This window comes from Lutjanus erythropterus, chromosome 18, assembly GCF_056507025.1.
Source record: "Lutjanus erythropterus isolate fLutEry1 chromosome 18, fLutEry1.hap2, whole genome shotgun sequence".
NCBI lineage: Eukaryota > Metazoa > Chordata > Actinopteri > Lutjaniformes > Lutjanidae > Lutjanus > Lutjanus erythropterus.
The window spans coordinates 9214285-9227690 of record NC_139334.1 but is presented as its reverse complement, the minus strand read 5'-3'; the positions used below and the strand labels follow the sequence as shown (position 1 = coordinate 9227690).

Here is a 13406-nt window from a genome sequence, read left to right as displayed (position 1 = left end):
AAACATCACTTTTGCTGTTTTTTTGCTTTTAGGCCGTCAGATAGTGATTCAAGGAGTGACATCATTTTTGACAATGGCGATGAAAGCACAGATGAGATGTCGCAGGTTTGAATATTTACACCTTAACTGTTTATTCACTTGTATTTTTTGTCAGTGTTACAAGTGCAACAAACAGATTAAGTTATTAAGGTATTTACCGTTATGTAACACAGAGTTGCACAACAAAATAAAAGTTGCAGTCATACACACATTAGCTTATATACAAAGAAGTAAATTTAGAATAGGATTAAAAAAATCAAATAAAGTAAAACAATATGGAAGTATAATATGTTGTTACCTCTCGCAGGTTGAGCCAAGCAAGAGGCTGGTGTCCGAACCAACAGAGAGCACAGACTCAGATCGATCTCTCCACATAGCACATTATCTGTACATACAAGTAAGCTTCACTGTCATGTTCCATTCTTACCACTAGAGGTCGCTCTCTGACACATCTAACGCATGTTTTCTGTCCCCGACAGATGGAATACTGTGAAAAGAGCACTTTAAGAGACACGATAGATGACGGCCTGCACCAGGACCAGAACCGGTTGTGGAGACTCTTCAGGGAAATACTGGACGGCCTCGCTTACATCCACCAGCAGGTCTTTGTCTGTGTGTGTTTATGTGTTTGAGTTTCCACCCTCCTTTAAAGGGATAGTTCTGATTATTTGAAGTCTGGTGGAATGAGGTATTTATAGTCAGTGTGTTGCTTAAAGTATTTTGGATGAGCCAAGAGGAATACCAGCACGAAATTCTGCTGTTGCCAGAATCAGAACCAAACACTTGCTGACTAGAATCTATTGCAGGTAATACACCAACAATCGATAAGTACCTCATCCAATCCACTTCATATAATCTAAACTATCCCCCTTAAAGCTAAGACGCCTGTTTGCCACAGAAGTGTCCCATAGCAGCAAGGACATAGTGTAAGCCTAATACTTTAATAGCAATCATATAAATGCTAACAAGGAGGAAGTCATGTTTTCATTTACTTATGATCGAGCAGATCTCTTCATCCATCCTCCTCTCTTTTAGGGCATGATCCACAGAGACCTGAAGCCTGTCAACATCTTCCTTGACTCACAGGACCATGTGAAGATTGGAGACTTTGGCCTGGCTACAGACCATCCTGCTAATGTGGTATATAAGTTAACAGTTTCACCTTGTGTGAGGCTGCATTGTACAGCTATGTCTCACTGCTTAGCTTGGTATTTAACCGCATTGTTGCTTTTGGGCCTAATATAATGTGTATGTATGTATGTAACTCCAGTGATGAAGACATTATGAACATATGGACATACTGTTTTCTCTCTCAGGCTGCAGGTGTATTTGAAGTGGAGGAGAGCGGCTCAGCAGTGATGCCCAAATCAGACCCGACAGGTGCAGAGAGTTTAAAAACATTCACACAGTGTAACTGTCTAATATGAAAATTCTTCCTTGACACTTTGTGTTGCTTTTACATCACTATTCTGCAGGTAACATGACGGGTATGGTTGGCACTGCCCTCTACGTAAGTCCAGAAGTTCAGGGAAACACCAAAGCCACCTACAACCAAGTAAGATTGTAGAATTATAAATATATAAATATAATTTAAGCTTGTGCAGCTGCTTCCATATGACTTTTCTTTGTCCTTATTAGTCAAAATAATTGCAAACCCCAGGTTTTCTCCATTTCTGTTGTACAAGCGTTCAACCAGTGTCTGGTATTCATTCATTCTTTCCGTTCTCAGAAAGTGGACCTTTTCAGCTTGGGCATCATCCTGTTTGAAATGTCCTACCGGCCCATGACCACAGGATCAGAGCGCATATCTGTTTTGAGCCAGCTACGTGTGGTAGGTCCATGATCAGGTATGGGGGCGATATGTGTAGGTGCTTTGAAACTGACTTGTTACTGACCTCATCTCCTCTCTATGCTGCAGGAGCCCATCAACCTCCCTGAGGACTTTACTGCATATGGGCAAGGAACACAGGTGAAGACACTGCAGCACAGCAGTTGATATGAATCTGTTCCCTCTGTGTCTCCCGGAATAACAACAGAACTTCTCTCCGTGTCTCCTTTTTGTGTCTGTCAGAGGAAAGTTATCGAGTGGCTGTTGAAGCATGACCCAGCTCTGCGGCCCACCGCCCAGGAGCTGCTGAAGAGTGAGCTGCTGCCCCCACCACAGATGGAGGAGTCAGAGCTGCATGAGGTGCTGCAGCACACCATGGCCAATGTCAACGGCAAGGCCTACCGCACCATGGTGGGCCAGCTGTTTGCCCAGAACACCTCTCCGGTCATGGATTACACCTACGACATAGACCTGCACAAGGTATGGCTACTGCCAAGGTTTACTTTTCTTACATGTGGTTATACTGAACCAGTTCTGTGCTAGACTCTACATGGGACTGGAACTAGTGTTTACATTTATTTAAATAATGCATGTGTAATATATAAGCCACTGAAAACAAAATGGTTGAGAACTGTGACCTGTCGATAGTTGGTGCATAACTAAGCCAGGAGGATATTTTCTTCATAGGAAAAAAATATTAGATTTTTCTTGTTTTACAGACCAGGAGTGTCTCACATGTCAACATTTTGGGAATTTATTTTCATATTGCAAATTCTGTTCACCATTTCCATACTATTTCAACACTTTTTTGTTGTTTTGTTTTTTTTAAAAAAGGTATTAGAATTAGGTCAATATTGGTGTGTTCACATACAGTATTGTTGGTTTCACTGGTATGGTTTTTCATTTGGAACTTTTAAACGAGTATTGGCAGAGCAGGCCTCTAATACACAATATTAGCATTTGACCCAATAAATATAACCATAGATTAGCAATGTACCCTGATATGTATGAAACTGAAAATAAATATTTCAAATTCCATTGTAAACTTTCATTGTACTTTTTACAATCTATGGGTCTCTGATTTTGCAACAACATACTGTATATCCAAAGATTAAGTGTCCCCTTCTGTTTTTGATCTATTAGGTATCAAATCAGTATTGTTGAGCCTCAGATGTAGTTTGAATATCAATTATTGTGATATTAAACTTGGTATTTGTGTCAAAGTCAAAATTTTGGCATCATAACAACACTTATTTGTCTACTGTACAGTTGTCCTTGGAAACATGAAAGTAAAGACACAGACACAAAGGCAGTGCAAGCACTCTGCAAGTAGTTACCCTCTCTACCTGAAGGTGTCACTGCAGACACAGAAATGGCTGCATCAACCCTTTCTCTCATCTGGTCTGTATAAGGGACCAGCAGAAGGCCTGTTGGTGCTTAATCGATGTCTCCTGATCCCTAACAGAGACTATTTGTTTGGTCTCCCTCCAGGGCAGCTTCAGCTTCAACAATGCCAAATTGCAGCAGCATGTGCATGAAACAATCACCAGAGTCTTCAAGAAACACGGTGAGTACACAACGCCTGTTTGCTGCATGAGTGTGCACATGAGTCTTTGTTGAGTCTCTTCTGTAGAACCACTTGGACTCCTGACCTGCTGTAAGCCTGTTTTAGGGACCACAACATCTGTTCCAGTGAGTGGTTGCTAAACAATAAGCGCACTGTTGGGCAGCATAGATTCTGTGCAGGTGCTTGTGTTATTTTTGTGCACACTGCTGATGGTGTCCAGCTGTACTTATTTGTTTATGCTCAGTTGTATCTGCTCACATGCATCAGCTCCTCTCGGGTGAGGGTCATATTATCTTATGCAGATGTTGCGCTAATGCTTGCTGTTTGTTTTCAGGTGCGGTGCGTCTCCAGACACCACTGCTCCTCCCCAGGAACAGGAAGCTGTACGATGGCAGCGAGCTGGCCTGCTTCATGGACCACAGCGGAATGCTGGTTACACTGCCCTATGACCTTCGCGTGAGCCCAACACACGCACACACGGAGAACACGCGCACAGGCGCTTGCACACAACACTGATTAGCCGCCTATTTGCATCAGCACATGCAAACACACACAGAGTGTGAGGCTGCAATCAGCAGCTGCCTTCAGATCTGCTACCTCAGGAAACCCTGAGGACTAAATGGTTATTTCCACACTGTGATTGATTACAGCCTGGTATGCACTGACATCACTGTCATTATACCAGTGCACCCAATGTCTCACCTCTCTTTTTAGATGGCGTTTGCAAGATTCGTCGCTCGCAATAACATCACACATCTGAAGAGGTAAAGTTAATTGACTTCAAAATTTTTATGCCAATAATCCTTGTAAAAATAATAGCGCAACTAAATAATAATAGTCATTTGTTAGCTAAAAGCTATTTTTAAAACAGTCTTGCAAAGTTTTCTGCAAACAAGCTAGAAGCAAAAGTTAATTTACATGTTCCTAATTTATTGGTGACTTACAAATCACACTGGCTATTTCATATGCTATGCTTTATTTTTTATATATTACCTTTTGTAGTTACAATTAGAAGGATTGTGATGTTTGTGTAATAAGCATGATATACCCAATATTATTGAACAAAAATACAATTAAAAGTGTGCACACAGTAGAGTGCAGATCTCTGACAGGCAACCCAAAAAGAATATTTGGATGTAACCCTTTTAATCACCAACATTTTGATTAATAACTGCAGTTAATTTAGCCTACATATTTTTTCTCAGTAACTGTAAAACTATACTGTAATACTGTTACATTTCTTTTGTAATTTGAATTTTAATTGAGTTCACGTGAAAACTTGACATCCAAGTGTCTCTGTGGTTCTCGTCATCTTTCTCAAGGTATAGCATCGAACGTGTCTTCCGGCCCAGGAAGCTGGATCGTGCGCACCCAAGGGAGCTTCTGGAGTGTGCCTTTGACGTTATCACACCTGTCACCAACAGTCTGCTCCCTGATGCAGAGACCATTTACACCATCTCTGAAATAATCCAGGAATTCCCCGCACTTCAGGTTACATACATGAACCGCCTGTAGTTGAAAAGATCCATTGAGCTGACAGTTTGTGCTGCACTGCTTCGTCCTGATTTACACTCAGAAAGCAATTATGCGCATCGTTGTCCTTTATTTTCCTATGGATGCCATCATGGCAACCTGTCCTGTTGTTGTTTTTTCCCTTTTTACTTCCCACTCACATTCCTAACATATCAAAGTATGAGTAAGCCTGACAGATTTACACTGGATTTATTATTTACATAGTAAATCTGTTATGCGCAGCTCTGTCCACTTCCTTCCATGCCTCCCAGTACAATCCATTTCCTGTCCACATATCCCAGTGCTGCGTCAGTCTCCAGTTGCAGCCCTCCTTGGGCTTTTTTCATGAACCCAGTCAACCCGGGGTCTGGCCTCTGGTTCATCCCTCATAGATCCTGTTTCTGATCCTCTCCACCACCCTGCTCTTTGTGTGAAAGCTTTTAAGAATATATGAGTCAGAGAGAATGAGAGGGCAGCCGGACATAACAGTCATTATTCAGTGAGGCCAGGCGTTCATTGTACAGTAGTGCTCTTGCTTTTGGCTGTAATTGCAACTGAGAGGGTTAAAACTGTGTTTGCGTGTGTTTTGCGACTGCAGGAAAGGAACTATAACATTTACCTGAACCACACCAGCCTGTTGAAGGCCATCCTGCTCCACAGCGGAGTCCCTGAGGACAAACTGAGCCAGGCCTCCAACATACTGTGTGACGCCATGGTCAGTGCAGGTCACACGTGCACCACAGATGTTCTCCACATCGCATGTCTATTGCTGATATGAACATATATTCAAGTGTTCTTCCCAAATATTGCAGCGCTAACATTTGTGTATTTGCTCCAGAGTGAGAAGCTGACCAAACGTGAGGTGGAGGCAAAGTTCTGCAACTTTTCACTGTCAACCAACAGCGTAAGTGTCCCGCTGGGTGCACAAACCTTCTGTAAAAATAATCAGCCCTGCAGCGGCCAACTTGTTCTCACTCGTAAACATTGAGATCCCTCCTCTTCTGCATCCAGTTGCAGACGTTGTACAAGTACATAGAACAGAAGGGGGATCTGCAGGACCTGGCGCCACTGCTGACATCACTCACCAAACAGAAGACTGCCGTCACCCAGCTGGCCAAGCAGGGCCTCAAGGACCTGGACGAGCTCACAGTGCTGCTGCGCAGACTGGGAGTTAAACTGCAGGTGATTTGGATTTTTGAGTAAATGAATGTTTAAAGACGAGGCACTGTGTATGTTTTCTCCCTCTTTAATGCAAATGTATCTTCTCTACAGGTGGTGGTTAACTTAGGTTTAGTGTACAAGGTGCAGCGTCACTCTGGTGTCATCTTCCAGTTTGTGGCTTTTATAAGGAAACGCAAGCGAACTGTACCAGATATTGTGGCGGCTGGAGGACGGTATGACCATTTGGTAGGTTTTCATGCTAGTCATCAACATTCCACATATGACTTTTGTCAAGTCATGACAAAATCTGCAGCTATTATACAACCCCCGAGTCCAGATAAAGTTGGGACACTGTAAGGCGGAAATAAAAACAGAATGCAATGATTTGCGAAGATATATTCTACATGCGTTGCAGCAGTGTGGCTTCATAGTAAATGAGTTCAGGTACCAGACTGACTTGTCTTCAGTCCAGACCTGTCTGTCATTGAGAATGTGTAGTACATTATGAAATACAAAATACAAAATCAGAGAGAAGAGAAAGCATTTGCTTTCTAAACTTCAACGATTAGTGTCCTCAGTCCCCCAATGCATACTGAGCGATGAGAAAATGTGATATGTCACGGTGGTAAACGTGCCCCTATCCCAGCTTTTTTGGAACATGTTGTAGGCATCAAATTCAAAATGAATGTATATTATTTTTTATTCATTTACCTTCATTTAACCAGGAAGTCCCTTGAGATTGAAATCTCTTTTTTGAGGGAGACCTGGCCAAGACATCATACAGACAGAAAATACAAATGTCAAACAAAGTGTATTTACAAAAAAAACAATGAAGTTTATTAGTTTAACCCTTAAATATCTTGTGTTTGGTCCGCATTCAATTGAATATGGATCATAAAGGATTTGCAGGTCATTGCATTGTGTTTTTATTTATGTTGTACACAGTGTACCAATTTTCTTGGAATCGTGGTTGTATTAAAAAGTGGCCAAAAGTTTTCATTCCACATGTGCATATATGTGAACCATATTTTTCCCGTCTCAGATTCAGCTCTTCTGTCTGTATTTCATTATTTCCATATGACGGAGTCTACGTGGTATCTCTTTGTGGTTTCTTCTCTGTGCTGCCAGATCCTGGAGTTTCGAGGGCCAGCTTCCACAGTGCCCGTGCCCTCTGCAGTGGGGGCCAGCGTGGCCCTGGACAAAGTCTGTGCTGCAATGGTCAACATGGAGGAGCCAGTAAGTCACACACAAGTACACACACACACACACACACACACACACACAAGGATCTGACATTCCTAATTATTGTAATGAAGGAGCAGCAGACAGAGCTACATATTTAATGATGCCTTATTACAGCAGGCGGCCGCCACACAGCCACTTTTAGAAACCTGTTAATAACTATGATCAGTGTGACTCTTGACGCCGGCGAGTTATTTTTGGAGGTGCACCATTTCCTATATTTCAATTCACAATGTGAAATAATGTGCCCAGAAAACTGCATGCAAGAGGATTGAAATTGCTCATGTATTACAATAAGTTAGAAGTCACTGTATCTTTTAGTGTTTGACAGTTTTTTAACTTCTCTGTTTTTTCTCTGTTTCAGCCATCAGTGAGCTCCTGCGATGCGCTGGTGGTCCCAGTGGGGAATTCTTCAATGTCCAGAGCCATCAATGTTGTCCAGAAGCTGTGGAGCGCTGGTATCTCTGCAGATATCACTTACGATGTCTCACAGGTTAGCAGTGTAATTGTGACTTACGGAGTTAGTTCAGATTAACCAAAGTCGCACAATAATGAACAAACTAAGTTATTGAAGTGGCAATAGATGAGCAACTCCTGTTTTCTGTGCAGTAAAATTACTGTTTTTGCTAAGGGACTCTGGTTGCTTTGCAGAGAGCAATGTTTGGTTCATATAAGGTTGGTCTGCTGTTGTAAAATCCACTTTGCTGCGGTACATTGTTTAGCTTCTTACACCAGTACTCCTGCTGCCTCTCTGGGCAGGTGCCAATTGGCATCTAATGTAGGTAATAAACTGACTATGGATTAAGGCTGATTTATTTGGTTTGGACAGATGCTGTACTGATGCCATACCATGGCGTACCCTACAGCATGCCCTACACCATCGTCTGCTGTGTACCTCCTTAGAAATGTAACTATACGTTGCAGCGATGCAGACTGCAACAGCTGTGATTGGTCCACTTGGTCACTGTGCATTTCCTCCACATGACATTTACCCTTCTCGTGCATCTCAAAAATATTTAAGAAAGTGTTGGAATTGCTCTGCAGCAAAAATTTCAAAATATGAATGCACGCTTTGCCTATGTTCCTAAAAGTTTTTTTTACATATATGTTCATCATGAAAATTAATTCAAAAAGTTAATTATTTTTCTGATTTCCCAAAAATGGAGAAAGAGTAATTTTTAATGTTAAAAATGGCAGGTAATGGACACGTATATAAACAATAAGGAAACAAAAATGCATAAAAATGCCTTAAAAGCCAGCCAAGCCAGAGTCATTAATGCCTGAGTCTAAATATATCTCAGCTAAAGGAAGCCTCTCAGTAAGTCACTCCCTCACTGTTGCTTCCGGACCTGTGAAAGGAAGAACTCTGCAGAGAGAACAACCATTCAGCAGCACTGTACATTCAAACACAAAGATGTCATTCAGTTTATACTCGTACACTTAGAGTTATGTAACTGAGCCCTCATGTTCAGCATGTCTAAACCGCATTTCTGACTTTGCAGATCCCTGAATAATAAATATGAATTAACCATTGTTTAAAATGGGTGATCTCTTGAACTCCCCCACCCATCTGTCTTTTCCTGTAGTACCTTTGTCCTGCCTATAGAGGGCAACACCTGACTTCCGTTCTTGAGGAAAAAGCCCCTCATCTGTCAGCTGCAGACTTATCGTGACAACGTCAGAAATAGTAAACATCCCAGAGAATGAGCTGCTCTTTGTGGCTGCGTTTGAAAGAGGATTAGAAGACATACTGGGACAAGACAACATGGAGTCATTTCTGCAATAATTGAGTCAGTCATCTGTTAGACCATGTCCAAATTAAATTTTGTGATGTGAGTGAAACTCACATCAGTGTGTAGTGTGATTGAAGAATGGCCAGCTGAGATCAGTCCCCTTCAAAGTGAAGTTATTTATCCGCCGGTCCAAAACTCCTGATGCCATGCCTCCGTCACATTCTTCATGTTTATGTGACAAACTGATCTCAGCCATGTGTTTGTGTGTTGGTGTAAACGCCCTCCCTGGTACACTGCTGTGCCCACATTTAAATGTTTTTTCCTCCTTTACTCTTTATAACCCATTGTTTGAACTTTCCACTTCTGCGCTGGACAAGTGTTTGCTTTTAATGGGTTTCATTGTCTTCTGTACTGGCACAGGACATAAGTGACTGGCCACCTTCATTTCCCCCGAGTCCTTTAGATGTAATTAGGAAAGGTTGGGTTTGGCTGAAAACAAGCAACGCTATGTCCAAATCGTCATCAGTGTTTGTGTGCGTATTTGTTGATTATGTATGCAGGTGGTGCCTTGACCAGTGGCGAGATGGTGAGAACACCTTGTTCGGACCTACTCACCCATCCCTCCCCCTCCTCACTAGACTTTTGTTAACACCTTTCACATGCTGGCCTCTTAATGGGCTAAATGTGCAGCTTTAATTCATCCTTAGGAGACGGTTCCACTCTTTTAGCTTTTATTAGCCAAATATGGCAAACCCCTTCCACATGCGGTCAGCTTAAGGATCCATCCAGGCAACGGCTTACGTTTGACTTGATTTGTTCTGTCATTGAGAAAGTTGTAAGAAAAGAGGAAGTTTTAGTTCAGATATGATTATTTGTGCAGATACAGAATGGTTTGTTTTGCACCACTCATGGAGCAGAGCAGCTGGATGAAACTCTCTGGTTGAATTTGGTGAGAATAAATTGAGCTGACATAAACATATACAGACATTCACACAGTCAGGGTTGAATGCGTTACCTGAATACACATTGGTTTTGGTCGTGACGCTCGGTGCACATTCTTCATGTTCCAAACAAAAAGGATTGGCTGCTGCTGTAGGAGAATTTTTCAGGCCATAAATCTCCTTGTAAGATTCTTCTATGCTTTTTTCAGTGGTGTCTCCACCATTCCTCCATAAACCATGTTCACACAGAATGAGGCGTTTGTGCAGAGATTTTTATTTGTGCTTAGAACAGAACTGCTGTGAATCAGGAAATTCATTTTGTCTCTGTGATTCACCAGCTTTCTTGCAACCAGTGCTCCCTCACCTCACTCAGTCTCTAACTTGCATGACCACAGCTGTGTGCTCTCTCTTTCTCTCAAACACAAACCCTCTTGGTGTCGCTATTTTGCAGTATAAACTGCAAGCCAGCCTGAGACGTAAAACCTAAGTACACGAAATAAACAAAGTGAGACCACAACTGGTAGATTATCCTGATCTGGTTCATGAACTCTGCCTGGATAGCGGCAGGTTGTAGAGACATTTCAGACTGACTTTGGAGCAGTCTGATCTCTGGCTCGTTATATGCTGCTGTATGTTATGCGCTGTGTTTTTTTTTTTTTTTTTTTTTTTCTTTTTTTGGCATCCCCTGCGGCACCTACCACCACCGCGTTAGCCCACCACCAAACTAAATGAGATGTCTGGTGTTTTCACTGCAACCACAGTAGCCTCAGTGTGAAATGTGCTGCAATAATGTTTTAATTATAAAATTCCTGTGATGTTGTTAAACTTAACTCATGACTCTTTTAGTAATTAATGGTAAAACGCTCACACAAAAACTTGTACGAATGCAGCAAGCTTTGAGCAGACTGCAGGTTTCAGAAATCCAGCTCTTAGCTAGGTTCAGTAAACACCTCCCTCAAGCTCAACCCTTTTCATCCAGCCGGCTTCCTCAAACCCTGACAGTGAAACGTGAACACGGACAAAGGTCACCATCAAGCCATTAAAACATGAAATCTAGCAGTGAATGCTTTATGAATCCTTTATAACAAAAATCATAAGATATTATAAAGCATTGACTTATAAGGTCAAGTATCATAACACGTCATAACTGGAACACTGTTTGCTTTAAGTAAAGTGAAAAAAATAACAACATTCACTTACGGTGGCCTATAACCAGGATGTAATGTATTAACATCTGCCTATAGCTCAAGAATTTCATTACTTTACATAAAGCTGCCAATTACCTCTCATAATCACTTTATAATACTTTGTAACAGTGATTATACTGCATTAGACATTCGAGTCATACAAAGTGTTACCACTTTTTAAATGCACACGTAGTTCAGCTGAGTTGCAACCTTAAATCAGCCCTCACATTGTGTGTATGCTATTCAGTCTTGCATGCGTGTGTGTGTGTTTTCAGTCTCAGGAGACGTTGTTGGAACACTGCAGGATAACCGGCATCAACTGCATGGCTCTGGTCTCTGACAAGGAGGGAAACTATGTGAAGGTAAACACCTGATGTGTAATTTTCACATGCTATGGATTAAATCACAATGCATTTTAAAGGACCAGTGTGTAGGATTTAGTGGCATCTAGCATTGAGCTTGCAGATAACAAACACATCGTCTCACTCCCCCCTTACAGAGGCTGTGAAACACAAAAGGTCCTATTTAGTCTGTTTGTCTGTCCCAGGCTACTGAAAACAGAACGGTTCATATTTATTTTCAGGTCATTATACACAAATGAAAACATACTTATGACTATTATATTCCATTTTGGCCATATTCTGCCAATAAATGCCCGTAAATCTTACACTCTGGAGCTTTAGGAAAACAGCTTTTCTGTGAGTAGCATTGCAGATCACTGCTTTCCTAAGTGTTTTGATAAGAGTGAATTATGGAAAAGGTTGTTCAGAGCAGCACGTGTTAAAGCCATTTTCTGTCTTCAGGTCAAATCCTTTGAAAAGGACAGACAATCTGAAAAGCGTATTCCTGAGTCGGACTTGGTGGACCACATCATTCAGAAATGTCGGACCAAATTCTTTGAGGAGAGAAACATCAGGTAAAGAGATTTTGGTTTAATGTGCTGCTCAGATGCTTGACTGATGTAAGGGGGGTTGTTCTTATATAATGTTTGTCCTTGTGCCCCTGCAGAGAAATCTCTGAAAGCATGTCTCTTCAGAACCCTAAAGGATCACTGCTCAGCACCACAGGTACTGTGATTATTGCTCACTCATACAGTCAGCCTCTATACACAGCTTAAACTGTATATCTGTGACATGAAAATTTCATTGCAGCAAGAAACAGTCACACCTCTGTTTTCATATAGTTGTGCTTTGACTCCACCAAAGTGCTGTGTTCATAAATTAAATCATGAAACGGGATACTGTGATCAATGTGGGATCTGCAACACATGACTGATAGTAGTGTTGCATTGTCACTTCTGCCATTTAATTGCTTTGTTACCCAGAGAGACGTACAATTAGTGCAATAGAAGAATAAGTGTTACATTTCACACTAGTTGTTGCATGAACACAGGTAGCCAACAGTTAAACATCTCATTGGAGTGTGTAAATGTTAGATTAAAGGTGTGATTTACTCTTGATATTTGAAATATGAAAAGACTTGTGAATGGATAAAATATGGAAATGGTCTTTTTTTGTCTCCAGGCTCTTCAGAACAGCATGGGAGCAGCAGCACCATGAACATGAATGTGAACGTCATCAGCCCGGAAAAAGTTTCTGCCAGTGCCAGACGACGCTATGAGACTCAGGTTTGTGATGCAGACGCGCCATTTACTGTTCAACGTCCCGCCCACATTTCCACATTTTATGGTGATTGGCTTCAAGCAAAACTGTATCATTTTTGTCTAGTCCTGGGTACAAAGAGGATCAAAAGCAGAATATTGTTTAACTGGAGAAGATACTACTTTGTACTGAGTTATATTGGTCGATACCTTAGGTATGTTAGGTACCGATACACAACCCTAGTAATAACCCTGTGTTGAATGAAAATTGAATTTAAACTGAAGTAGGTAATTACTAAATTTGAATATGAAGTGAGGTCATCTCCTCATATTTGCAGTCTTGCTTACTGAAAAAAACAAAAGACAAGTATCCTATTCTGAAGCCAAACAAACCATTAACAAAGCCAGTGGAATGTCTGAAAAACAAATTGCCTCAAAGCTTAAAACACGGCTGTTTTCTTGGCTCTTTAATAGATGACACTCTGGAGTTACATGGTTTTCACAGGACAGCAGTGATATTCAGTATTTGCACAAGCTAAGAGTGCAACGTGCAGTGTTTTGTAGACAAATATAGACGTCAGATTAGTACTGAATAT

The 13406-nt window shown here is 41.4% G+C and overlaps 1 protein-coding gene across 1 annotated transcript in view; it reads left to right on the top strand.

Annotated features, from left to right (window-relative positions):
- eif2ak4 (eukaryotic translation initiation factor 2 alpha kinase 4) overlaps window positions 1–13406 on the top strand; it is a 30085-nt gene that overhangs the window by 11177 nt on the left and 5502 nt on the right. The window contains exons 13-35 of the mRNA XM_084741937.1: window positions 33–105; window positions 347–436; window positions 519–641; window positions 1075–1179; window positions 1356–1419; window positions 1515–1594; window positions 1769–1870; window positions 1958–2008; window positions 2111–2347; window positions 3359–3434; window positions 3769–3890; window positions 4149–4198; window positions 4757–4925; window positions 5545–5661; window positions 5785–5850; window positions 5958–6128; window positions 6219–6353; window positions 7236–7343; window positions 7714–7842; window positions 11486–11572; window positions 12014–12126; window positions 12219–12277; window positions 12734–12837. Of these exons, the coding sequence (XP_084598063.1) occupies window positions 33–105; window positions 347–436; window positions 519–641; window positions 1075–1179; window positions 1356–1419; window positions 1515–1594; window positions 1769–1870; window positions 1958–2008; window positions 2111–2347; window positions 3359–3434; window positions 3769–3890; window positions 4149–4198; window positions 4757–4925; window positions 5545–5661; window positions 5785–5850; window positions 5958–6128; window positions 6219–6353; window positions 7236–7343; window positions 7714–7842; window positions 11486–11572; window positions 12014–12126; window positions 12219–12277; window positions 12734–12837 (2431 nt within the window). The remainder of the gene's footprint in view (window positions 1–32; window positions 106–346; window positions 437–518; window positions 642–1074; window positions 1180–1355; window positions 1420–1514; window positions 1595–1768; window positions 1871–1957; window positions 2009–2110; window positions 2348–3358; window positions 3435–3768; window positions 3891–4148; window positions 4199–4756; window positions 4926–5544; window positions 5662–5784; window positions 5851–5957; window positions 6129–6218; window positions 6354–7235; window positions 7344–7713; window positions 7843–11485; window positions 11573–12013; window positions 12127–12218; window positions 12278–12733; window positions 12838–13406) is intronic.